General features: G+C 50.6%; 2 protein-coding genes across 2 annotated transcripts in view; one reads left to right on the plus strand and one right to left on the minus strand.

Annotated features, from left to right (window-relative positions):
* Window positions 1-336: 336 nt before the first annotated feature.
* Window positions 337-3,504, plus strand: Drd4 (dopamine receptor D4). The gene is given in 9 exon segments (XM_029556813.1): window positions 337-613; window positions 616-728; window positions 1,706-1,818; window positions 1,900-1,937; window positions 1,940-2,119; window positions 2,276-2,425; window positions 2,502-2,539; window positions 3,012-3,235; window positions 3,237-3,504. Coding segments are annotated over 9 exon segments (1,401 nt in total).
* Window positions 3,505-6,192: 2,688 nt separating this feature from the next.
* The window catches only part of Deaf1 (DEAF1 transcription factor), a 33,687-nt gene continuing 13,155 nt past the window's right edge, over window positions 6,193-26,724 (minus strand). Inside the window, exons 9-14 of the mRNA XM_029556774.1 lie at window positions 26,526-26,654; window positions 25,899-26,027; window positions 22,797-22,868; window positions 22,197-22,444; window positions 11,845-11,934; window positions 6,193-6,656 (exon numbers count right to left, since the gene is read on the minus strand). Of these exons, the coding sequence (XP_029412634.1) occupies window positions 6,552-6,656; window positions 11,845-11,934; window positions 22,197-22,444; window positions 22,797-22,868; window positions 25,899-26,027; window positions 26,526-26,654 (773 nt within the window). The 3' untranslated portion in view covers window positions 6,193-6,551. The remainder of the gene's footprint in view (window positions 6,657-11,844; window positions 11,935-22,196; window positions 22,445-22,796; window positions 22,869-25,898; window positions 26,028-26,525; window positions 26,655-26,724) is intronic.

Genomic DNA, 26,724 nt, shown 5'->3' on the forward strand with positions numbered 1-26,724 from the left:
CAAGGTAGAGGGGAACTACGGGCTCTGCCTAGTCCTCAGAGCCTCCTGGAGAGGAGCTCCTGGCGGGTAACTTGGCGGTCTGCAAGGTCTTGAGTCTCCCAGCCTGGCCTGCCTGGATGACTGGCGCTAGTGGCGGTGCCCTGCGCGCTAAGTCGGCCAGACAAGCCAACCGTAGTGCACACCACCAGCCACTGCTGGGCCTCTTTGTGCCAGTCACTTCGCTCAATTCCCATCTCTTGACCTGTTGCATTTCTCCCTCTGTCAGTTTCCTAGAGTTGGGAAATCCGAATCTTGCAGCAGATGCGCTGGCTGCTCCCCGAGCGGGTCCAGGCCGGGATGGACGTGTCCGGGGCGGGACTCCAGAGAGCACGCGCCCATCTGTCCGCCTGGCTCCGCGCCTGCCCGGGCGCATGGGGCGGGCGCGCTATAGGGAATCGCAGCGCTGTGGACGCGGGTGGGCTGTCGGCCCGGCGTGGGCTGTTGGCGGGCCGTGGGCAGGGGACCCCAGGGACCGGCGCGGGGTTGGAGGGCACGGAGGTTGCAGCGCTGGTGGGGGGCATGCTGCTCATTGGCACAGTGCTGGCGGGCAACGCGCCTGTGTGCGTGAGCGTGGCTTGGAGCGCACCTTGCAGACACCCACCAACTACTTCATCGTGAGCCTGGCCCTGGCTCTCTCTCTAGGACTATTCTGCCTCACCCCCTAGAAGCCAACGGGACAGACCAGTCAGGCAAGTGTGCAGAGACACACATCACTACTCACAACCTCTGGTGCCATTAGGGACCACCCCCCCCACACCAGTCTGTGCCAGCTCAACCAGCTGCCAGCTGCCATGAGTTTCCAGCAGTGGACAGGGTGGGGGCAGGGAGGCCTAAGCAGGCCAGTGAACAGGAGGGGGGGTGTTGTCAATGGGAGTGGGTAGGAACCCTTTGGAGAATCCTGGACCTGAGTCACCTCAGACAAAGTGGATCTGCTGTGGGGCTAAGTGGTTACTATCTGCCTGAGGTTTGCTCAGAGAAAAGCTGCTTAGGGCAAGGGAAGGGATACAATGGGTTATGGAGGGTGGGGATACTGTGGGATTTCTAAGGTAGACACCCTGAGTCCTGGAGCTATGACAGAGGCTGGCAGCCATACTTATCCTCAGCTTCTCCCTAAGCAGCAGATGTCACCGCGATGACTCTCAAGCTCCTAATCATCCCAAATTAGTGAGATGGGATTTGGAGGGGTGTGGGGGGGTGCATGCTCCTTTGCCCTTGAAGAGGAATACTCCATGCACAATTGCAAAGGGCAGTGAAAGGTCTTTGTATTTGTAGAGCACATTTGTCCTCGGGACAGTTGGGATGTGTATACTGTCCAACAAGGGAAGGGACTCACCCGAAGGCAGAAAGGAGGGTTTTTCTGAGTTCTGGAGGCGGGTGTAGTTTGTAGGTAGAGGGTCAGACCTAACCCGGAAGGGGCTCTTCTCCAGCAGATGGTATCAGACCCCCAGGGTCTTCTCCAGGCTTCACCCCCTAACCAAAGGAGACCTGAGCGGGAAGACTGGTCTGTCCTCTCTCCCAGCATGAAAGGTGTCTCCAGATGCCTCACACGCCCTCCTTTCCCCTCTGATATTCAGCCCCTGCTCCCCCTAGAGGGAGGGTTAGAAAATCCGCGGATGAAAAGTCAGGTCTTGCGTTTTGTTGCTGCATTCACTCGCTGCATGGTCAGGTTCAGGGCGGCGTGTGGCTGCTAAGGCCCCGCCTCTGCGATGCCCTCACGGCCATGGACGTCCTGCCCTGCACCACCTCCATCTTCAACCTGTGCGCCATCAGCGTGGACAGGTGGGTGTCCGGCCGTCCCCAAGCCTCCACCCCGGAGTCTGCCGCCCCACCCCGCGGCCTCGCCAGCCTGCGTCCCCTCAGGTTCGTGGCGGGGACGGGGCCTCTGCGCTACAAGCGGTGGGACCGTCGGCTGCGGTGGCCGCGCGGGTGTGGTGCAGCCTCAGCGATGTTCGCGGCCGGGATCCGGCGGGGTGCCAGCTGGAGGACCGCCGCTCCGTGGTCTGCTTGTCCGTGCGCTCGTTCTTCCTGCCCTGTCCACCGGTGATGTTTCTCTACCGGGCCCCTTTCCGCGGCCCCCGGGGCCGGGGAGCGACCCTATAGGGAGCGCGCGCTGGGCGCCAGGGGTCCCTGCTCGCACTCCCGGAATGGCACGGCGGGTCCACAGGCTTCTCCGCCGTGCGCCTGGAGGAAGGCGGGTCTGGCCCCGCCGGCTTCTCCGTGTCTCTATGGGCCTCAGGCGTGGGGTGCGCGGGTATCTCGAGGTCCCCGCCTCACCTGGCGAGTCGCGGTGCGAGTCTGGCTCTGGCCGCGCCTCTCTGGGAGTGGCAGAAGGTGTCCCGCGGGCTTTTCAGCGGCTTCGGTTCCTGCATCTCTGTCCGCTGCTCCCGTGCTGAAAGTTCCTCTGCTGCTGGAGCGTTGTCCAGCTAAATCCCGCCCTTAATTCACCCATGTACCTTCCTCAGGAAGCGAGGTCCACTGGCCACTGGACCGCGCGGGAAGGGTACGAGGACGGTGAAAGCTAGGAATGTCCGCAAGTCAGTAACGGAGGAGTGCTGCCCCCCGGGGAGACTCGATTACAGGCAGGAGACACAGACTCAGTCTACAGCTCTTTATTCCAAGTCTCAGTGACCCAGTTCCTGCTCTAGTCCCAGCTCGGCTTCTAGGCCCCAATATTGAGAGAAGACTAGGATATTTATACCATGGGGGTAGTGGTAAAAGCTTTGGCTGTTAGATGCTTTGTGAGGCATTCTATTTACATATGGAAGTGGGTTTCTGCCAGACTGCTGTCTGCCTGGAAAAATCACACAGGAAAGCATGGGACCATTCAGAGCCAAAGGCCATGTTTATGCTAGAGCATTTGTGGCGGGCACTTCAAAAGGAGAGTCAGGAAAGATGCCAGGAAGGGACCCTGCTATGAAAGGAGCCCTCAGCACATGATCCTGAGCTGCATGAGCTGTCCCGTCGTGAAGGGACTTCTACTTTGCATAACAGAGGTCCCCAACACTACCCGACGTGCCAAGCTGCACAGCCGAGCGCCGCGGAGACCCAGAGGCCCCAGCCCGACACAGCTCAGAGCCCCTTTGTCCCCGACTGTCCGCTCCCCATACCCGGCCCCTTGCAGAGCCCCAGAGGCCCTGGCCCGCCCGTCCTCACCTGACCGCTCTCAGAGACCCTGCAACCCCGACTGTCCGCTCCCCGCCGCCATCCCCTGGTGTGATCGCCCTCGCAGCCTTCCAGACAGGCTCATGCCGCCCACCCCCTGGGGCCTTCCTGGTGTGCTGGACGCGCTCCTTCGTGGTGCACATCACACGGGCACTGTGTCCTGCCTACTTCGTGCCCTCACGCCTGGTCAGCGCAGTCACCTGGCTAGGCTATGTCAACAATGCCCTCAACCCCATCGTCTACACCATCTTCAACACAGAGTTTTGCACAGTCTTCAGCAAATCTCTCAGCCTTCGCTGCTGAGTGGGTCACCTCTGGCCTCTAGGATCAAGGAGATCCTAGTCTATGTTCGGGTATACTTGAGCTTTCCTCTGATTAAACAAATTATTTCCTAAATGCTTATGGAGCTGGGGAGAGGTCAGAGAGAAAGAGAGGATCTTTCGCTTCTGTGGGACCCAGTTAACTCCAGTCTTTGAGGAGGCTGCTGGCTCTGGGAGGGGGAGGAGTCTCTGAAGTTTCTTCTCTGCCCCAGGAGGAAATACAGCGGCTGCATTAGTTTCCCCACAACGAGGGAGGCTGGGCAAGTGTCCAGCGGGAGCAGGAGCTTTGCTTGCCCTGGGAGTGATGCTAAAGGGATCCCTCAGGCTGCTGGGTCCTCAGGATCCTGTCTAGGCCAGATCCTGCTTCATGGAAAGCCAGGAAGGGAAGATTCTGGGTTCCGCTGTCACTGAAAAAAAAAAAGTGCAGCTGGGCTGGCCACACACATGGTTTTGGGAGCTTCCTTGGGAACAGTACACCTAGTTTCCTGCCAGCCTCTGTCCAGAAGATGCCTCAAAAGCCAACAGGAAAGAGCATGTTGTGGCACTGACCAACTCCCACCAAAGTGCTGTCCCAGAGGGAGTTCCACACCCAGCCCCACCCAGGTAATCTCTACCCCATATGTGTCCAGCAAGGGCAGCAGGGCCCAAGGCTGGCCTGAGGGTCCCAAGCTGCCCTTGAGTTCGCACTCTCTAGACATGGCCCAGCCTTGAAAGAGGAGGTGACTCCTGGCAGGGACAGTGCCCCCTGACACTTCCCTTTACCCCATTCTGTCATAGGAGATATATGGGTTAGGCCTGCTGAAGGGGGCTTTCCTAAGTTGGGGTTACTGCATGAACAGCAGCTGGCACAAAGTGCACCCACATTCTTTTCAACGTTGAGAAATGGTGGCCTCCGTGTTCTAAGGACGTAGGCTCACCCTCAGTGTACAGAAAGGGAGCCGTTCCTCAGTACTATGGGGTATGGCTGCCTCACTGGGCTCCAGATACTCATGTCCCCTGCCGGGGCCTCAGCCTGGGGAACTCAGTCCTGAATACCCATGTCCTGAGACCCTCTGACTGTAAACCTTACCAGAATGAGGCAAGGGCCCCTGGGCTTCCACTTTAAAGAAACGGGGAAGAGTGCATTGCCTCAGCTCCAGGTGATGATGGGTGGCATCCGTTGCTCTCTGGAGGTCACTGCTCCAAAAGCCATCCTGGTGTTCTGGGGGCATCACACAGTGCCACCCCTAGGAGTGGACATTCTGGATATATTCTGCAGGCTGTTCTGTGGTCAGTAGTGACAGGCGTTTTCAAGTTTGAGGAATTCTTGAATGCAGATGACTGCTGCCCCTTTGGTCTTAATTCCTGCTACTTTCAGGGTGCAAATTTCAGAGGGGTTAGGCCCAACACCAATGCAACCAGAGCTGTGCTGTGGAACATCAGCTGCCTCTCCATAGCACGGCTGGTTGGACAGAGCTGAGAGCTACTAAGCCACCAGAAAGTGCTGGGAAGCAGGGCAAGGCCCCCTCCCCAATCCAAAAGGCTAAAGAGGACCCAGGCTCAAATCTAGAGAAATAAAATGGGATGGTCATGAAGACCCTGTTCGGCACCCTCAACCCCATCATCTATACCATCTTCAACGTCGAGTTTTGTACTGTCTTCCACAAGTCCCTCCACCTTCGCTGCTGAGTGGGTCACCTCTAGAAAAGGTGCTGGATCACTGCCAAGCCTTGGGGAGAGGGTGGGGACCCCACAGGATTGGGTTCACATGTCTGCTCTTCCTTCAGTTACCCTGGAGGAGTTCACCTGGAGGAGTCTCAGGGCTCTGCTGGGTACAGACTCTTCTGGCAAGATGGGAACCAGTGCTGACCCAGTGGGGTATGCAGGCCTGAGAATTTTCTTTCACACAGTGATGTGAACATAGAAGATACTTATACCTCACAGAAACTGTTTTTCAAGCAGGTGTCAGAATTGGTGAGTCTGTAGGCAATTCTAGGCTTGCAGGCATTCCCCTAGGCCCTCACTGAGCCCATACCTCCCCTCCACATTGTAGGGGAGCCTTGGGACCCTGAGTGTGAGGAGTAGTTGGGGCTTTGGCCCAGGAGGGCATTTCCGAAAATGCAGAAGCTTCCAGAATGTGAGTGATTGCTCCTCTGGCAGAGTTATGAGTAGGGGCATCAAGCCCCATTCCAAGGCCAGCCCAGTTCTGTCCCCAAGTATGAGCCTCTCCCAAATGTCCCCAGCCTCTTCAGTTCTGCTCCTAGGGACAGTGGCCAGGATGGTACTGTGGTGAGAAGGGAGCATGAAGAGAAACTGGCTGGACAGTTCATGCAGAAGCCCTGGTCCCAGGCCACCCAGCAGTTGATGTGCATCATGCAGGCTGCCCCTGTGGACTCCTGAGAAGCCTCCAGCTGCTCATGGACACTGCCTGCACACAAGCCTCATTGCTAAGTAGTCATGGCATTCTCCTGGAATGATTTCCATTAAGGAAGATGGGCTGAAAACTCCTTGGGGAAAACAGGCAGACCAGCAGGGAGTGCTGACCATTGAGGCAGTGAAGGTGAGCCAGAGGCACATTGCAGGTCCGTATCATTACAACAAACGCATGAAAGCACACAGTCCACACTCATACAATCAGGACACAGCAGAAGCCCTCAGGCCATCTGAGCATAAAGTAGCCTCTGAAACTGGGCACTGTCCAGGTAGGGTGGGGACTTTATTTACAACTTTATTAACAGATGCAACAGATATGTACATGTGGCACAGGGCACCCCCATGGGTAATGGAACACTCATGATCCAGGGATAAAAGAGCACCGTGACTGGGCAGGGACCCTGGGCTGTGGCAGAGTGCCCCATCCTGTAAGGCCACCAGCATTCCTTGGTCTCTGGCAGGAGTTCATTTCCAAGGGCATAGTAGCTCAGCATGTGAATAACTTGTCCGGCAAGTTTCTGACCAGCCCACAGCTGCTCTTCTCCATAGCCTCACAGCGGTCAGGGGACCTACAGCCTAGGACAGCCTCACAGTCAGTCGTGCAGGGAGAAGTCTGGCTCAAACCGAAACTTTCTCAATTACACTCTCCTCAACGTGGACTTCGTCAGCCTGGACAGTGACAGATGCTGACTGGCCACATACGTGCTGATGGTCTTTCCAGTCCTGGAAGGAAGGATACCCAGTTAGCAGGAAGGACAACAGGGAGCCACCTGGGCACACAGCAACACATTGGACACATGGAAATGCTGGGAGAGGGCGCCTAGCTGGGCCCTGGGCTTTACCCAAGACAGCTGCTCATGTGAGCTGCTAAGCAGGGCTAGGGAATGCCCTGGCCAGTGCCTGTGCATCATCCGCTTGGCTGGTGTCCAGCCTTGGGGTTTCAAGGATCACACAGCAAATAGCACGAGCCTAAGAACAAGGCCAGATATGTTCATGGGTCCATCTAGCTTTTTTGCTGTTAGAATTTAAACGAAAAGCTAGGTACAGTGGCCCATGCCTGTAATCCCACCACTTGGGAGTCTGAGGCAGGAGGGAGGGAGGGAAGGAGGGAGGGAGGGAGGGAAGGAGGGAGAGAGAAAGAAACAAAAATACATATACATATATATCTATATATGATGTTGCTACCCACAGTAGTATGTGTAACTGCAAAGATGATCATATACACGTGCACACATACATACACACATGCACAGAGATACATATGCACAGATACTCAGGTATACAAACATGCATGCATAGAGGCACATGTACACACACACACACACAGACACACACAGGAGAGCAGAAACAAGCATGACCAAAGGTGACGGGTCATCTAAGGATGAGCCTCCCTTATTGCCACAATAAAAAACTTGCCCAAAGAAACAAAAATCCATACAGCTGTAGGAATATGGGTCCAGTAACTGCATGAATCAGGCTCAGATACCTACCAGACCTCTGACAGCCACCTGCATGACTAGACCATGTTCCTCATGACTGGTGTGGGCTTCTGTGGGGGCCTCAAGGCTATAGACCCTAGCCAAGTTCCTATGGAGTTCTACATGCTTCCTTCTGTAATGTGAATACATGGGGTATGTATGGATGAGGAAGTCCATGTGTTAGCATCCAAGCAACAGGTAGGCCTCCATCCAGGTCTCTGAGTGAAAATGGGTCTCACTATGTAGCACTGGCTGATCTGGAACTCACTACGTAGACCAGGCTAGCTTTGAACTTACAGCAATCCACTTGCCTCTGCCTCCCGTGTGCTGGGATTAAAGCTGTGTGCCACAAGGCCTGGTGTCCAAGATTGACTCTTGAAACCTCAAATGTGAACTATTCTATCTTAAACATTGTTATTTGAGTTGGGTGTAGTTGTGCAAGCTTTTAATCCCAAGACAGAGGCAGGTGGATCTCTATGAGATTGAGGCCATCCCTGGTCTACATAGTGAGTTCCAGGACAGCTGGGGCTACAGGGAAACACTGCCCCAAAAAAAAAAAAAAAAAGAAAGAAAGAAAGAAAGTTGGAGTGAGAGGTAGAGAGATAGCTCTGGACTTAAGAGTGCTTGCTTATATACTCATGAGGACCAGAGTTTGGATTGCAGCACCCACATAACAGGCCAGGCATCCTGTAAACACCCACAACCCCAGCTCCACGGGGAGCAAAGACAGGGAAAGATTAGCTAGAGCTAGCTGGCTTCTAGGTAGCTGAGAAGACATAAGCCCTAGGTTCTGGGAGAGAGATCCTGCCTCAAAGGAACAGGCAGAGAATGACGGATGACAGCCAATGTTCTCTTCTGGTCTCCATGTGTACACACAGGTGGGCATACACTCACACAGATACATACATACATACATACACACATAATAAATAAATCTTTAAAAGGGAAATTAAAAAAATAAATAAGGGGGCTAAAGAGGTGACTCAGTGGTCAAGAGCACTGGCTGCTTTTGCAGAGGGCCCAGGTTCGATTCCCAGCACCCACATGGCAGCTAACAACCATCTGTAATTCCAGTTCCAGGGAACCTGACACACTCTTCTGACCTCTGAGGGAAATGCACAACACAGGTACACTTACACACATGCAGGCAATATACTCATACGCATAAAATAAAAACAATAAATAAAAGATTAAAACATTAAAACCAAATAAGAGGGCTGGAGAGATGGCCCAGCAGTTAAGAGCACTTGTCGCTCCTTCAGAAGACCCAAGTTCAGTTCCCAGCACCCATTGGGTACCTCACAACTGCCTGTAGCTCCAGCTCCAGATGCCCCCTTCTGGCCTCCATGGGCATCTGCATGCACATGCATATACTAACAGGCACACACACACAGATATGCATAAATAAAACATATATAATAATAAATAAATAAAACGGGAAGGAAAGTGGATAAATTCATACAAAAATGAAAATGCCAGAAGTAACGAAAGTTCAAAACGCAGCATCATATACTCAAAATGACCAAGGGAGCGTGGTGGTGCATGCCTTTAATCACAGCAGGCAGATCTCTGTGACCTGAGGCCAGGCTGGTTTCAAAAAACAAAAACAAACAAAAAAACTCAAAACAGAACAACAATAACAACAAAACCATTAGGGGATAGTCACATCTGACAGGTCAAGGATGAAAACTGATGTCTGGGACATTTGGGGAAATGCTCGGCCCTGGAAAGTGGGTGCTGATGCTGGGTAGGGCTTTCTCAGGAGCCCACCTCTGGAGCCTACCTCTGTGGACATTTTAGATTCTCCACAGTGACGCAAAAAGGCTTGGCACCATGGTGGGAAATAAGCATACCCACGTGTTGTGGAATGGGACAGGCTCTGTTGTATGGGTACTGTGTAGGTATGTATGTGGCGAGGGTGTAAGACATTCCAAATACCCCCAGCTGATGGCTTTGGGTGCATATCGCGGGTCCTACAGGTGCCTGCATGTCCAGGTGGCGCCAGTGTGGCTCATGTGCACAACCTTCACAGATACATGTGTTCTTTCCTGTATACACCAAGCCTAGTATAATTAAAACTTTAAGATTAGTATTGCTTTTGAAAAATAAGGTGTGAGGCTGGGTGTGGTGTGAAGGCCTGTAATCTCAGCCCTTGGGAAGCTATGGCCAGAGGATCAAGACTTAAAGGCCAGCTTTGGCTACATAGTGAAACCTGTCTCAAAAAAACAAGGGCTAAGGGTCCATCAAGATGACTCAGCAGGTAAGGGCGCTTGCTACTAAACCTGATGACCTGAGTTTGAGCCCCTCAACCCACAGGTGAAAGGGAAGAACCAACTCCTGCAGGCTGTCCTCTGACCTCCGTGTGTGCCAGGGTATATGTCATGCCCAAAACACACACACACAAAAAATGATTAATTAATTAAATTGCAATTAAAAAATAAACAAGGGCTGGAATGTAGCTCAGTGGCAGTTCACTTGTTTAGCATACCAAGGCCTGAGTTTAATCCCCAGCACAACAAACAAAGGGTGAGCTGAGGAAACTAGCTGCAATAGGCCATGTGCTGGGTAATTCCGTCATATGAAACACCCGGAACAAGTGAGCTACAGATGGAAAGTTGATCAACACCACCAGGGCCAGGGGAGGCGAGGGCAGGACAGGGAGGAGCTCTGAGGATCCTTTTGGGAGATGTTCCAAAACTCACTGGGATATTTGTGCAACTCTGAGTTTACTAAACTTCATTGAATTACATGGTAAGTCCAGTGAACTTGATGGAATGTACATCATACTTAAAGATCATCATACTTAAATGCTATATAAGTTGGAAACAAAAACCGATTATGACTGTCGTCCAGCCCATAAAGAAACAGCAAAGGCACCACTCCAGGTGCGGGGTTTGCACGGGTGAGGGAGTACACCAGCAGTTAGCACTCACTCTAAGCAGCTTGGGGCTCTTCAGGCCCTGGCTGGTGTTTGCCTTGGACTGGATGAGAATGGCGGATAGCGACACTCACTTTACATCCGTTCAGATGAATAACCGAGTGTCTGTCCTTATCAATACAGCATTTCAGACGAAGGGTAAGTTAGCATAATGGCACCAAGAAACAGAATCTCTCAACAAGATTGTTCCTAGAATCAAAGCTCCCAGAGTGTGAGGCAAGGGGAGAGTTAGCAGCTTGCACCAAGCTGGGGCCAGCACTTCCCTCGCTGCCCCCTGCACTCTCAAGCTCTCCTCCCAGCAGCCGGGCTCACTTAGGACATCATAGCATCCCAAGTGCAGCAGAGCAACTCGACTGGCCTTTTCTCAGTGCAAAAGCTTGTGAGTGAAGCTCAGGGGACAGACTTCTCTGTTTCCTGAATCTCTGGCACCCTGGGGACAAGCGGAGCAGCAGAGGTGCGGTATCAAAGGCTGAACACACAAAAACCCTTTAAAGCTGGGGCAGGTGGTGCCCTCCTGTGACCAAGCCTAGAGGAGTGGAGGCAGCAGGACCAGGAGTTCAAGGCTATCTTGGGTTACATGAAACCCTGTCTCAAAAACACCAAGAGGAGCTGGGTGTGGTAGTGCACACCTTTAATCCCAGCACTTGGGAGGCAGAGTCAGGTGGCTCTCTGTGAGTTTGAGGCTAGTCTTGTCTACATAGTGAATTCCAGGCCCGTTGGGGCTATAGAAGACCGTATCTCAAAAAAAAAAAACAACAAACAAAAAACCCCACAACCAAACAATAAAACACGCACACCAAAAGAGGGCTGGAGATGTCGCTCAGTTGGCAGATCGCCTGCCTAGCATGAAGGAAGCTCTGGGTTCTCTTCCCCAACACTGCATAAACCAGGTGTACTATATGGCGGTACACACTTGCAATCCCAGCACTCACAAGGTCAAGGTCATTCTTGGATATATATGGAGTTCTAGGCCAGCCAGAAAATACAACACTCTGTCTCAAAATATTAAAAGAAAAGAAAAAGAAAAAGGAAAAATCCTCTTTAATGTCCTGAGAGCCAATGGCTGAATAATATAAACAGAGACTCTGTGAACAATCACTCTGCAATGCTCTGTAAGGCCTGCTGGGCAGAGACATGGTGATGGGCCCTCAAAACAGAGCCCCCACCAGTGGGACTTTGCCCAGGAGAGGGTCTGCCACACACCGAGACACACATGTGCCCTCTCATCTTGCAATTCAGTTGAGAGCCTGCAGAAATCCCGGACAGCAGAGCATGTGGGCAGGGAAGGGAGGACACTGGGGTCTCCTGGAGAGCCTTGGCTTTCCACAGAGGATCCAGCCGAGCAGCTCCAGGCAGCCAGTAGTCTGCATAGCTCTAGGCCAAACACAGCCCTAAGGCCAGCATCTCAGCCCCTAGTGGCTGCCCAGGCCTCTGCACAGCATCTTAGACCAGGGGAGAAAGCTGAGGGAACAGGACGTGTAAGCGGGGAGGCTACCTTGCGCTGGCAGAACGTAGAGCAGTAGTTAACCTTGTGGCAGCCGGTGCACTCGCTCATGGCCTCCCGGCCGCAGTTGACACATGACTGCTGCAAGAAGGACAAACAAGGGTCAGTGCTACGGCAGCCACCCAAGGAGACACTTGGTACATCTAGCAAAGCATGCCATTCCCAGCGTTGCTGAGATGCACACAGTCCTCCCCAGAACTGGCCCCTCTCTTTCATGAGTTTGCCCTGACTGTGCGCCAGAGTATCAGTGTCCAAACTCCAGGGATCCCCGACAGCCATGGGGTCACAGAAAAGTTCAATTGGGAGCAGCAGCTCTCACCTCTTGGCATACTGCCCAGGCCTGAGCACATCAGCTCTAGTGTGGAGTCTGGGTCCCAGCATTCCCAGTGGCCACCAAGGCTCCATCCACACTGCTGTTCAGAGCCTGGTCACTGAAATGGCACCAATTGCCAGATGCTCCCTGTACTTTCCCTTTAAGCTATATTAGGGCTGTTTTTTGTTTTGTTTTTTTAATACACTGAGGTGCTGTACCCAGCAAACTCTCAATAGCTAATTCTTGTGAAATAACTGATCATGGCATCTAGCAACTGCAAGCTTGCTGTTAACAAATGCTCTCCAGGATGGAGGGAACCATAAAACCAGAGACGGGGCTATAAGATCAGGAAGGGCCTCAGTGTGGAAGCCGGGTCACACCTGCTAAGGGATGGATGCTGGTAGGCGCGACAGCTTGCAGTGACCAGCACACAAAGTGCCCGGCTGTGACTCCTGTGCTCACAATGCTGCTTAATCCAGCTCTGCCACTATGTTTGCAGGAATGCCTGAAGCACAGCAATTCTGTCTAGGCTCCTGCTCTTAATTTCAGCTTCCTTCTTTCCCAAATGTGACCTTCACTGTGACGAGCACCTTCCCACCTGTGAAGCATTAGCTGCCCCAGACTCACTCACTTCGAAAGTGCCCTAGGTACCGACCCAGCTGCCCAGCCTCTGGCTTTTCTCTATTTTTCCCCAGTGCCTGGCTCACATCGGACAAGTGCTTTATCACTGAGCTGCACCCCTCGCCCCTGCCTCCACTTTAAATGGCAAAATTCTGCAAAAATAAGTTCATAACCACAAAGACAAACTTCTTTAGAAAGAAGAATGAAAGTTTAAACTCCACCCACATGACAGGGAGCAGATGTCCTAGCACGAGGCTCTGTGGCCCTGCCCAGCATGACTTCAACCAGCCTTGATTAACTTTTGGGAGGTTCTGTGACCCCTCAGAGTTGAGAGGCCCAGGGCTCAGGCAACAGGGAACAAGGTAAATCTGCCAGCCACAAACTCTGATAAATCTTGGTCTTAGTCCTTAGAACCAGGGCCCTGAGCAGGGAGCCTCCTGTAGGCCAGAGTCAGGAAGAGCTCTGCAGAGGGAAGCCCCCTTGGAGGAGGGTCAGGTGTTCTAGACACAGAGGCGATAAGAACACAGCACGGGCTACAACCTGGGGTTTCAAGATGGCAATGAGCCCAGCCTGCTACAATACATGATCAGACAGAGCAGTGGGGTTAGAAGACAAATCTGTCTGAAGAGTACACTGTTACTCCTGATTCCTGTCCAGGAGAGCCCCCATGTAAACTCATTCAATGACCAGGTCTGAAGAGGGAGAGAGAGCAGACACTGGCAGACAACCTGGCCCAGGTTACACTGATATCACTGGACATAGCGATGTGGTAAGATGATATGTCCCTCCCCTTGAAGTTGTCAGTCCCACCATGAGAAGAACCAGCCTGAGCATGTCTAATAGACAACCTGCCAGGTTCCTCAGTGCTGCAGAGAATGAAGGAGCAGCCAGGCCTGAGTTGCTGGGAAGGTTCACCCCCACCAGGGTGGCATGTGTGGCCCAGATGGCCTTAAGCACAGAAACGACAATGACAATGAAACTCACTGTGCGGATGGCCTGTGTTCAGAGGCAGGACGAGGGGCCTGTGACATGATACACACACGGAGGGTCATGGGACACTCTGCACTAACTCTGTAGCCCTTCCAAAACCCAAGATGATCTCAAGCTCATCCCTCCCAGGCAGCTGGCCCTACTTATCTGGACGCTCTCAGTTCATCCCAGGGTTAAGAAGTCACAGCAGTCTGCTCTGTGCCTGAGCCCATATGTCAGAAGAGGGGGGAATCTGGAGCCCAGGGACGCACGTTAGATAAGGCTTTGCATCCTGAACCAATGGGGTGGGTATCTGGGGAAGGGGCCACACTAGACGCCAGGTCCCTGAAGAACCCAGCCAGTGGGAACTAAAAGGGAAACGTGATTAAGATAAAAACCACTGCTCTGCACCAAATTGCTACACTAGCTATTTTTGCTTTTTTTCTACACTGATGTTTGACTTTGTGGGGTCGAAAAATAAACTGCTTCATTTTCACTCAGGAGTCTCCAGGCCTCTCATTATGAACTGAGGGTCTTTGTCTCTCGCATCTCCACCCTGAGATTTTAGAATTGAGCAAAGTCTACAGAGGATGACTCAGGATGAATGAAGCCACTTCTCTCCAATACCACTCTCTGAGAACTGCCCAAATAGCCCTCACTCAGATCTGCTGCCAGCCCCTGCTTCTGCTCAGAACCGCTCAGATGCTTCTGATCACAGCACACAGCAGTCCAGGTCTGCACACTCTGGGCCTTGCCTGTTCCTAAGTCACACTCGTCCCTGCCCCCAGGTAACAAGGGAAGCAAGCCTGTGAAGAATGTGGGGTATCCTCTTCTCCATCCTAAACCTTTTACTAACAGTTTCTAGAAAATCTGCTGATTCTTATCAATCTTCAGGGAGTCAAAATCTTCCGCTCCCCTGTATGCAGGCACTGGCACAATTGTAAGTGAAGTGGGTGGAAGACAGGCATGTAGAGCTGTTACAGCCTCAGCCTGGCCTCATGGGGTCAGTCTCCTAGTCTATCAAAAGCATACAAAAAGCAGGGTGTGGTGGTGCAGGCCTTTAATCAGAGGCAGGTGAGTTTCTGTGAGATCAAGGCCAGCCTGGTTTACATAGCAAGTCATAGGCCAGCTGGGGCTACAGAGAGACCCTGTCTCAAAAAGACAAAAAAAAAAAAAAAAAAAAAAAAAAAAAGAAAGAAAAAGAAAAGCATACAAGAAAGCTGGGAGTGAAGTCAGGCGTGGTGGCATACGCCTTTAATCCCACCACTCGGGAGGCAGAGGCAGGAGGATCTCTGTGAGTTTGAGGCCAGCCTGGTCTACATAGTGAATGCTGGGGCTACAGGGCAACCCCATCTCAAAAAGGCCAAAAAAAAAGTGTGTGTGTGTGTGTGTGTATGTGTGTATGTGTGTGATGTCCTCCCCCATGTCAACAAGTGTGTGAATGAGACAATTGAGGACCAGCCCTCATGGTGCTCTAGAGAGAAGCGTGTAGAGACTGCTGGTCAAGATGGGCTACAGCCAATAGCCACAGCTGTTTCCACAGACTGCTCTGACTGTCCACCTCCTCTTGGGTGAGAGAGCAGCAGCATTGGGGTGACTGTCCATGACAAGGTCTCATCCAGGCTGTCTGATGGAGGACACATCTTCATGCAGAATAGATGAGCTGGGCACTGCAGATGAGGCAAGGGTACAGGCAAATATTCAGGGTCCACAGTCCTGGCTTCCCTGGTCTGTGTGCCAGCTCTCTGGATGATTTCCACTGTTGATGTCTGTTTGTTCAGAAACATAACACCCCTCTTGCAGTACATGCCTAAGAGTACCATCTCTCAGGTTACATGGAGCATGGTGAATCTCAGGAGCACTCCCAACTGTCCTCAGAAAACATGCAAGGGACTCCACATGCCATCACTAAGCACCTGCTTCAGGAGTGCAGGATGGGGCAGGCTGGCATAGAGGCTGTCCATCCTTTAAGACCCATTCAGGCAGAATTCCAAAGGCTCCTTTTCCAGTGCTGTGGCCTGTCCCTTTAAGGCAGCATCCCTACTTCTGCAGGCTTGGCCTCCACAGGCTGCACAGATGGGAAGGAAGCAGCAGCTGGCACCTGGGCAAAAGGGGAACCTGCCTGAGCCTGGCCCCACACACATGCCTGAAGCCAGTGAACTGAAACCAGGACAGCTGTGTGCTGACTGAAACAGAAAACGAACTAACACTGTGTGGGCCAGGCTGGGAGCCCCAGTGGACAGAAGCCCAGGGGTTGTTCCTACAATGGCTGGTCACTGCAGTTGTCAGCCATGCATAGGGGTCTCGAGCATCTCCCCTCAAGACCACTGATCAGGGCATGCTCCTTGGGCTGGGACTCAATAGGAGAAGTTCAGAATAGGCATGATTCTTTCCTAGAAGAAAGCAACTGCAATAAGAGGAAAGCCTCAGCTCTACAAGGCTGATCAGAAAGCAAAACTGCCAGTGGTTATAGGCCAAGGGGTTGTGGAAGAGTGGGTGAAGCCACCCCGGATTTCTCTCTCCAGCTGCCTGCTCAGTATCAAAAGGGCCTTTCCAGGGCTGGGTTGGCTGCGTGAGGAGAAGCTGAGTGCTTCTTTGGCAACCTGCCTGGGCCCTTCCAGCCACTGGGCAGCCATATGTACTAACTGGCTTTTCTGTCCCATTTCCCAGTCCTTGGGACTGGTTCCTCCTTAGGGCTACCAAGCCTCCAGCTGGTTCCACTGTTGTGTATAGGCAGGTGCTCTAAGGAGCTCCCTGAGGACTCAGGGGTGAACAGTGGCATCTCTGGTTGGCAGCCAGACAGACACTCTTGGAGGGCCATGCTCCCTCCCCATGGCTATCCTACTCAGGTTAGGTTCCTGCTAGAAAAGGCAGGGACAACCCTCCCTTGTCAGCGTCCACAGCAGAGAAGCCCTCTCCTAGGCTACTCCTGCACCTGTGCCTTTAAGCTGCTTAGCAGGTGGGTGAGGGTTCCCAGGCACAGTGCTTGATCTAAGACCCTGAGACCATTGGTTTCTACTGGACCTAGTGCCCGTGACAGGCAGGGGTATCTACTCTTCTGCCCTGTTTAGTTTCTGCAGAACTAATTACACACACACACACACACACACACACACACACACACACACAGTGCAAATTTTCTCCTAATTGTTTGCTTCAACTAGGCTACATTTGATCTCTCTCTTTTTTTTTTTTTTTGGTCTTTTTGAGACAGGGTCTCCCTGTAGCCCCCGCTGTCCTGGAACTCACTATGTAAAGGCGTGTGCCACCATGCCCAGCTATCTTTTTTATTTTGAGAAAAAAGTCTCACTAAATTGGGGCCAGTGAGATAGCTCAATGGATTAAGGTACTTGCTGCCAAGAATGATGACTTGAATTCGAATTGAAGAACTCACATGGTAGGAGAAACCCCTCCTGTATGTTGTCCTCTGATTTACGGATTTATGTCTGTGTGCACGCACGTGAGTGCAAATAAAATGAAATAAAAATAACTTTAAAAAAAATCTCATTTGCTGGGCGTGGTGGCACAGGCATTTAGTCCACGCACTTGGGAGGCAGAGGCAGGCAGATCTCTATGAGTTCAACACCAGCCTGGTCTACATAGTGAGTTCCAGGCCAACTGGGGCTACAGGGAGACCTGTCTCAAAGAGATTAAAAAAAAAAAAAGAAAAAAGAAAAAAAAGTCTCACTTAGGGGTTGGAGAAACAGCTCAGAAGTTAAGAGCACTGATTGCTCCAGGTTCGATTCCCAGCACCCACATGGTAACTAACAACTGTCCGTTAACTCCAATTACAGGGGAATCCAACACCCTCTTCTGACTTCTGCAGGCATCATTGCACAACATACATGCAGGCAATATACTCATATACATAAAAAATTTAAAAAAAAAATATATATATTCGTATTTTTGAGACAGGGTCTCCTTGTAGCCCTAGCTGGCCTGGCACTTGCTATGTAGACCTGGCTGGCCTTGAACTCACAGAGATCCTCCTGCCCCTGCCTCCCAAGTGCCAGGATTAAAGGTGTGCACTACCACACCCAGCAACAAAATATATATATTTTTTAAAGTCTCAAACTGCCCAGACTTGCCTCAAATTTCAGTTTTCCTGCCTCAGCCTCCTGAGTAGCTGGGATTACAGGTGGGGACCACCATGATGCCAAGGTCAGTTACAGAGAATCTCCTTCCTTTCCCTCTCTCTATTAATACTAAGGATCTAACTCAAGGCCTTGGGGATGCTAGATAAGCACTGAGCTACATCTCCATTCCTTGAGAATGTCTTTTAAGCAGCCAGGGAGGGATGGGAAGTTAACAGTGCAACGGGTACTGGCTCCTCATTAGAAGCCTCAGGCCAAAGGCCAAAGGTCATCTTCAAAGTACTAGATAGACCATAGTGGCAATCTGGAATCATACAGCACCCAAAAATGTCTTTTGAGGCCTGGCGTGGTGGTACACACCTTTAATCCCAGCACTTGGGAGGCAGAGGCAGGCAGATCTCTGTGAGTTCAAGACCAGCCCGGTCTACATGGTGAGTTCCAGGACAGCAGGGGCTATAGGGAGACCCTGTCTCAAAAAGACCAGGAAAAAAAAAAAAAAAAAAGTCTTTTGAAAAATAAAGGTGGACTAAAGAGACTTACAGATAGCAAAGGCTCAGCGACTCAGACCTACAGGTCTAGAAGGGCCCTCTTTCCTCTATGTTCTTCCAGCTCACAGGTCCTGTCTCCCGCTGCCTCAGAACACTGCTTAGCAATCCAGGGACTAAGTCTCTGCTGTGCTTCTGGGCTTAGCTCTCTGGACTTGGAATTTCTGTATGGTTCTTACGATCTGAGTACCACCAAGAGACAAGTTTAAATGCTAACAGCTCTTCAGGCTGAAGAGAAGCTGGAAGATTGAACAGTGCTGACTTGTGGCCTAATGGTATTGCAGCATGCTGAAATCAATATCCCATTATCAAATACAACAATGCTCACTAAGACAGAGCAGAAATGAATCTCTTTTAAAAATTTTATTATTATTATTTTGGTCTTTTTGAGACAGGGTCTCCCTGGATTCCCTTGGAACTCACTATGTAGACCAGGCTGGCTTAGAACTCCCAGGGATCTGCTTGGCTCTGCCTCTCAAGTGCTGGGATTAAAGGTATGCACAACCGGGCCTGGAGAGATGGCTCAGAGGTTAAGAACACTGGCTGTTCTTGCAGAAGACCCGGGTTCGAATCCCAGCACCCACATGGCAGCTAACAACTGTCCATAACTCCAGTTTAAGGGGATCCAACAGCCTCTTCTGTCTTCCTTGGGAATTGCACGACACGGGTGCACTTAGCTACATGCAGGCAATATACGCATACACATAAAATAAAAATAATAGGTAAAATATAAAAAAAAAAGGCATGCACCATGCCCAGCTTATTTTATTATATCTATTTTATGTATATGAATGTATTGCCTGCATGTAGGTAGGTGCACCCATATTGTGCAGTGCCTGTGGAGAACAGAAGAGGGTGTCAGATCCCCTGAAACAGGAGTTACAGATGGTTGCTAGCCACCATGTGGGTGCTGGGAATCCTCTGCAAGAGCAGCTAGTGCTCTTAATCACTGAGCCATCTCTCCAGCCCCACAAGATGAATCTTAATAAGCTTAAAAGCATAGTAGACTAAGCTGGTACAGTCCTGTAAAACACACACTGAGGGGGCTGAAGCACAAGGGTCACAGGTTTGAGGCTAGTCTTGTCTACAAAGGAAGATCTCGCTTAAAAACAAAACAAGCTGGGCTTGGTAGTACATGCCTGTGATTCCAGCACTTGGGAGGTGGGAGGAGGAGGAACCCAAGTTTGAGGTCAGCTTCATTTATATAGCAAGTTTAAGGCCAGTCTGGGCTACATGAGACTGAAACCCAAACCAAGGCTGGACATGGTTGCATATGTCCAGTGCATATCCCAGCACTTGGGAGGCAGAGGCAGGTGGATCTCTGAGTTCAAGGCCAGCCTGGTCTATATAGTGAGTTCTGGGCCATCTGGGGCTACAGGGAGACCCTGTCTCAACACCAAGTTGCATACTTCTAGTAAACAATGGCAGATTAAACATTCTTGTTCCAAAAAGGGATAGGAAGGAAAGACTGGTCCAAAACATGACTAAAATGCAGTAGGTCAAACAGAAAGCCCTGCAGCTCCATGTCAGTATCTAAGACTCATAGTGGCATCATCTGGGCTCCAGTGGGCTTGGAGCCCCATCCCTGAGCTGTTGGGCTGGCTCCTTTCAGTGCCTGCAGCTTTCTTCTACAGATATCCCATGTTCCCACATTCCTTGCATCTCCAACATCCTGGAGTTTCCACTGCAACTTAGGTTTTACCTTCACAGCCCCACACACAGCTTCTCAGGAGCTACATGTAAGGAATCCAGCCCTGCTTCCTACCGCCTGGTTCCAAAGGTTTTCTGTAACCTTGGTGCAAGCCTCTACGGCCTTTCCGATCTTGCATTTCTGTGTACAAAACCAGCACTATGTGGACAACAGCGTTAAGTTTTGCTGCCAATTCAAGATGTAGCCTGGCCCTCTTTTAGCACAGCTGCAGGGGCCTCCAACTGCCTGGGTGGCTACCTGGGAAAATCTTTCTCTAGGAGTAGGGAACTCTCTAGATTTCTTGGTTCAGGCCCTCTTCTTCCAAATATACTTGCACTTTTAAACCTGAGAGTCTACACTGTGGGTCTGGCCTCAAAGCACCTTTCTCATTGCCCTAGTGCAGATGGAAAGATTTCTCTTTAATTCTATCTACTAACCTACTGATCTCTTTTGCAAACACTACCTCTTTGCCTCAGCCTCAAGTTCACAGGAAATGCTCATTTCCTGGCCAAACTGCATAACTTTTCACATCTTTCAGCACTTTCTGCTCAAAATCCCCATTGCAAACCTTGCTAAAGGCACTGAGCATCAACATGCCCCAGGATGAATGCTGTCTTGAAATTTCCTCCACCAAGCAAATTAGTCCATTACTCCTGAATTTAGCTTGACTCAAATTTTCAGAGCACAGGCAGAACACAAGCAGATTCTTTGCCTGTCACATGAACGCTGCTAGCCTAACTTCTAAAGAGTCCTTGTTTCCCTCTGAAACCTCACTTGCAATCTTTACTGTTTGCATTTCTTTTTTTTCTTTTTTTTTTTTTTTTTTTTTTTTGAGACAGGGTCTCCTTGTAGCCCCAGCTGTCCTGGAACTCACTATGTAAACCAGGCTGGCCTCGAACTCACAAAGATCCTCCTGCCTCTGCCTCCCAAGTGCTGGGATTAAAGGCGTGTGCCACCACACCCAGCTACTGTTTGCATTTCTATTAGAATTCCAGTCTTTCACACTCTCATCAGAATCACCCACAAAGTTTTACATTCAGCCTTAAAGTGCATCTCTAGCCCACAGCTCCAAGCTTTTCCAGTGCCTCCAATAAACCAGTCCCAAAAGCCAATAACCACATGGTCAGGTTTATCACAGCAATAACCTGAGTTCTCAGGAATCTAATTAGTGAGTGTTCTAATCACCATGATAAAACATGGTTTAAGAAGGTAGTGCATCATGGTGGGGAAAACATGACAGAGTTCATGGTGGCTCATGACTATGTCAGCAGAGGATGAGGCTCCTTGTTTACATGTTCATGAATCAGGAAATAGAGAGCTAAGAAGTTTCTTATGTAGATGTGATGGAAAACAATTAACGTGGCTTAAGCCTATACTTAATTGTGTCTAACAAAGCTGGTGTGGAAAGCCCGCCTCTGTTCCACTGTCCTCCAAGCTTTTCCTGAGTGGGTTTACATCACTGGGTGGCTTTGAGATCAGACCTCCTGTTCAGGTCACGCTGACTCTGGTCATTATCTTTGCCCCCAACCCTGGATCCTATAGTACCTGGAAAGTTTTTATCTCAGTTACCTAAGACTTGGACACAAAGAAGCCAAAGAGGGGTATGGGAAAGTGATGCTGGAAATGTGCCAGGCCCTGGTGGCAGAGGAAGCTACAGGAAAATAGGGTGGTCACATGGTGCCGTGACCCTCCGTGACCCAGACAGTCTCACTTCCACAGGAGGCAGCCATTGCAAAAGCAGAGAGTAAGCAGCACATGTCCACATCTAGGAGTCTACGCCAGCCCACACCAAATGACGCTTCTCCAAAGTAAAATTATGAGACATGTTTCACAACATAGAGGTAACCTGAAGGTTGGAACATCTGTGAGTGGCATGTGTTTAAAAAATGTCTCCTCTCTTGAAATAGGCCAATCTTCCATATAATCTGCCACCCCTCTTTACAAGGGCGGCCTCATTTGTGGCAATTTGACAGATCTCCCTTCCCAAGTGGAGCAGTGGGGCAGTGGGCCTCATGGGCCAGCACGGCAATCACATACTGTCCAGGAGGACACCATAGGGGACTGTCCATAGGAGGACAGTGGGTACAGCCCCAGGTCTGTGCTCATATTACCTCTTTCCTCTCTGCATCGGCCTGCATTCTTGCCTGGCTCACAGCGGCCTCCCGGCAGGAGCTGGCCTGCTTAGCCTGTTCAAACAGCGCCTTCAGCTGCTGGGCTGTGTTAAGCAAGGAGTTGACCATCTCTTCCAGGTACAGCCAGCTCCGCTGCTCTGACATCTCCAGCCCACTGACCACCGTGGGGGAGACAGCTTTGGTGGGGGTAGAAGGTGGCACCGCGAGGGCTGGCAGGGATGTCAGGACTAGAATGCAGAACATGGGATAAACAAGAGGTTGGTGACTTCCAAACTTCATTACAGCCTCAGATGTAAGGATGGACAGGTGGTGAGGGGACAGAAAGGTGCCATCCTTACTCCTGGTTCACATCCCCACATCCCCAATGCTTTTAGCCAAAAGCCCTCCCTAAAGGCTGATCACATCCAACTTGAGAATTAGAGCTGAAGCTCACAGACAAGAGTGAAACTGCAAGCAAGACACCCACCCAGGGCAAGGGTGGCCACAGAACATGGAAGGACTCAGCCACAGGACAAGCACAGTGGGGATAGGGTACCCAGAGACTCAGCCAGTGCCACACACAGGAGAACCAAGGCTCACCTGGAAAGTCTTCCCGGGGTCTGCGGTCAACACGGGGGTTACTAAGGACAGTGGGAGTCGTGATTCTCACAGCTGGAGAAGAAAGCCACCAAGATAGACAGAGGGGACCAGAACACACTGTGATTTTAGACTGACTAGACACTGCAAACTCCCCTGTAGGCAGGTCTAGAATAAAGACATGTTTATACAGCTGCACAGTGCTTCCTGCTTTAGTCCACTGAGAGACCAGGGGCAGACACACCCAAGACAGTGAACACTCCACATGCCAGGTGTTACTGCTAGCCTCCAGCCCTCTGTGTGGGGTAACGACTGCTCTTCTTTCCAATTCCTATTGTGGACTCTCCGAACACGAAGTGGATAAGACGCATCACAAAAGCCAGCACTCAGCAGCTCCAGCCCACTGTAACCTGGGCCAGATGCACCACTGGCTACTGAAGTTAGGGAAATGTGCAACTTGAATGGGGGCTGGAGAAGTGGCTTAGTGAGTAAAGCATTTGCTGTGCAAGCATGAGGACCTACGCTTGAATCCAAAGGACTCAGGTAAAACCCAGATATTACATCTGTAATCCCAGCATGCCTACAGGGAGAGGGAATGTGGAGACACAAGACTCCCCAAGCCAGTTAGCCTGGCTTACATAAAGGCAGAACAAGAGACCCACTCTCAAATAACATGAAGGCTAAGGACTGATACCCGAGATTAGTCTCTGACTTACATACCTGTCATGGTATACCATAGCATCATGTGCTCCCACTCACAGAAATGTAAGAACATATACATACAAACACATGCAGATACACACACACACACGCAAAAAAAAAAAAAAAAAACCTAAGAAAAGAAAATTTGGGATGAGCCAGGCATGGTGACATATGCCTTTAATCCCAGCACTCAGGAGGCAGAGGCTGGTGGATCTCCATGAGATCAAGGCCAACCTGGTCTACATAGCAACTTCCAGGCCTGCTACAGGGAGACCCTGTCACAAAACAAAACAAAAATTGGGATGAACCTCATGTGTCTGGTTGACCAGAAAGTAAAGGCCATGCAGCAAGGGGCAGGTCAACACAGAGGCTCTACAAGACTCCTGCCAGTCCAAGGCTCAGACTATGTGAGCGAAAATCATGACAGTGGCAGTTATGACCCCCTGACTACAGCAGGAAGCCCTGGGTGCTGTGAGGAAGTACTGTAGATCATTGTGGCCTCAGTGACCTCCCAGGAGATAAACATCTCCACCCAGGGTCAAAGTTGTCCTCAGCAGGGTAGAGACAAAAGTGCAAGTGTCACAGGTCCCCAGCAGCCCCATCCCAGGTCTGCACCATCACTGACAGAGACACAACCCATGCCCCAGGAGCCAAGCTCACAGTACCAGGGGGAGGGACATTCTACATGACAGCTCTTGGTAACCTCCAATAGGCCTAGAAGGCCCAAGTGTAAAGGGGGCAAAAGCAGCAAGCACTGGCTCACTCTGCCAGTCACTGCAATGACTCATGGGAGAATGCAGTTAAGGCTTACTTAACTCCTGAGTCTCATACTATCCTTGTTTAGTAGAGAAAAAATACAATGAAGCATGCTGGGAGATAGCTGCAACTACTCTTAAGTAGTTTAGGAGGGAAAGTTTCTTATTGTACTTGCAACTTTTTGTACATGAGACATTTACAAAAAAAAAATGTTTCAAAGCCAGGTATGGTGGTGCACACCTTCAATCCCAGCACTTGGGAGGCAGAGGCAGGTGGATCTCTGTGAGTTCAAAGCCAGCCTGGGTCTACAAAGTGAGTTCCAGGTCAGCTGGAGCTACAGGGAGACCCTGTCTCAAAAATACGGCCCCCGAAAAAAAAGAAAAGAAAATTTATTTCAGTGCTACAGTGCTATTAAAACACCTTGTAGTCTCCTGCCAGTTCAGAGCCACGATGAGCAGCAAAAGACTCAGGCCTTTGGGCTAGCCCACTCAGCACAGTACAGGGACAGCCTGCAGCAGAGACACAGGAAGGGTGTTGAAAGTGGAGTTGGAAGAAGGTGGAGTCTGAGCGAGCCTTAAGGGTGGAAGAGTTCGGATTAGTGGAAGGGAAATAATGAAGCACTTGAGGAGTCTTTAAGTCTTATAGACAAACTTTTTCATGCTGAAGAAAATGACAAATTAAAAAAAAAAACAAACCACAAATGTCCATCAGCAGGCGAAGGTTCAGGCAATACTTTATTGATAATATATATCTGTAAAAAGTGTACCGAAAGCCCGGTAGCCTGCGCCTTTGATCCCAGCAATAGGGAGGCGGAGGTAGGCGAATCTCTATGATCAAGGCCAGTCTGGTCTATAAAGCAAGCTCTAGGCCAGCTGGGGCTATAGGGAGACCCTGTCTAAAAAAACCAAAAATAACCTCAAAAAAACCCAAAACAAATAAAAGTGTACGGGCACAGAAATCTGCCCAAAATGTATGGCTAAATGAAAATCCAAGTTAAAGTTCCCACACGAGAGGGTCGCTTAAGCTCTCAGCTGAGGACACACACGAACCATCCCTCATACCAGATACCACTCCCGCCACCTCCAAGTTTTTTCTGCAAAGAAGATCGTCTGTGCACACACATCACCTACTTTGGGCTTTGTGGGCGTGTCATTCTTTATGGAAGCAGCCTGGTGCTGAACAAAAGAAGCCATACACATAAGTGAACAGCATGCTGTGTTCAATAAAACTTTATTTTCAGGCCGTGTGTAATGGTGCATGTCTTTAATTCCAACACTTGGGACGCAGAGGCATGCAGATCTCTCATATACATAGTAAGTTCCAGGCCAGTCAGAGCTACATAGGGAGACTTTGCCTCAAAAAACAAAACAAAACAAAAAACCAACCAAACAAAATCCCTCCTTATTTACAAACACAAGCAGAAGGCTGTAATTTGCCAGTCCTGACCCAGCACTTCAAGAGAAAAACGCATCTGCACAAGCCTATTTCACTAGTTCTGGGGCTGGGGCATGGCTTGCTGGTAGAGTGCCTGCTTAGCATGTGAGACCCTGGGTCCATCCCCCACACTACAAAGAAGAAAGAACAAACAAGCAAAACCACAGTTCTGAGGACAACAGATTGCATGCACATGAATTCTTCTAAACTCACCTATTTTGGGATGTGATGTTGGCAATGCAGCTTCTGGAAACGGGGCAATCTGGCAGCTATCCTGATAGCCAGGGTAGTGGGGCTCAGGGTGGCTGACCCTGCAGGGGGGCTGCACACCCGCCTCTTGCACTGTTGGTGAGAGAGGGACAGAGGCGTCAGCACCTGGCTATTGGCACAGCAGATTTAACTCAAGGTGCTTACAGCTGCACACTCAATCCAGAGTGGCTACCAAGTGCCCAGATGATGGAATCTGAATTAATGACATGATGCGATTTGGATGGTCACTAAATAAAATTCACTACAAAAGTTCATTTCACTTATTTCATGTACTGGCTCTAAGAATATTTATAACTGCAAATGCCTGGGATTCTGTTCCTACCGGCTGGCCCGAGCCAAAGCACAGTGAGCAAATGCTAAGTATCTTTAGCTCTGTACATGGGTCACAAGAGATTAATTTCCCTAACTCCCACCTAGCTCAGTGCACGCTTACCTGACACCTATGTGGCTTCCACAAAAATACGGCCCTGCTGAAGGTCCCTGAGACCCAGCCAGCAGACAAGGTCCAACTTGGCAGTGTAAACGCCACAGAGGTTGGGGACCTGTTAGGCAGGTACCAAGTCAACTTACCTGTGGCTCCTGTGAACACATCACCTTGGGCTGGGCTCTCAGATATGACCGCAGTGGCCTCTACAGTGGACGCTCGGTCAAAGGTCAGTGCCCCAGAGGTAGTGATCTGTCCTGAGGGTGTCACAGTGACTGGAAAGACAGAAGGGCATTTTATTTTTATATTTATTTATTTATTTATTTATTTATTTATTATTTATTT

The sequence above is a fragment of the Nannospalax galili genome, unplaced genomic scaffold (genome assembly GCF_000622305.1).
Source record: "Nannospalax galili isolate Female #2095 unplaced genomic scaffold, S.galili_v1.0 scaffold507, whole genome shotgun sequence".
Taxonomy (NCBI): Eukaryota; Metazoa; Chordata; class Mammalia; order Rodentia; family Spalacidae; genus Nannospalax; species Nannospalax galili.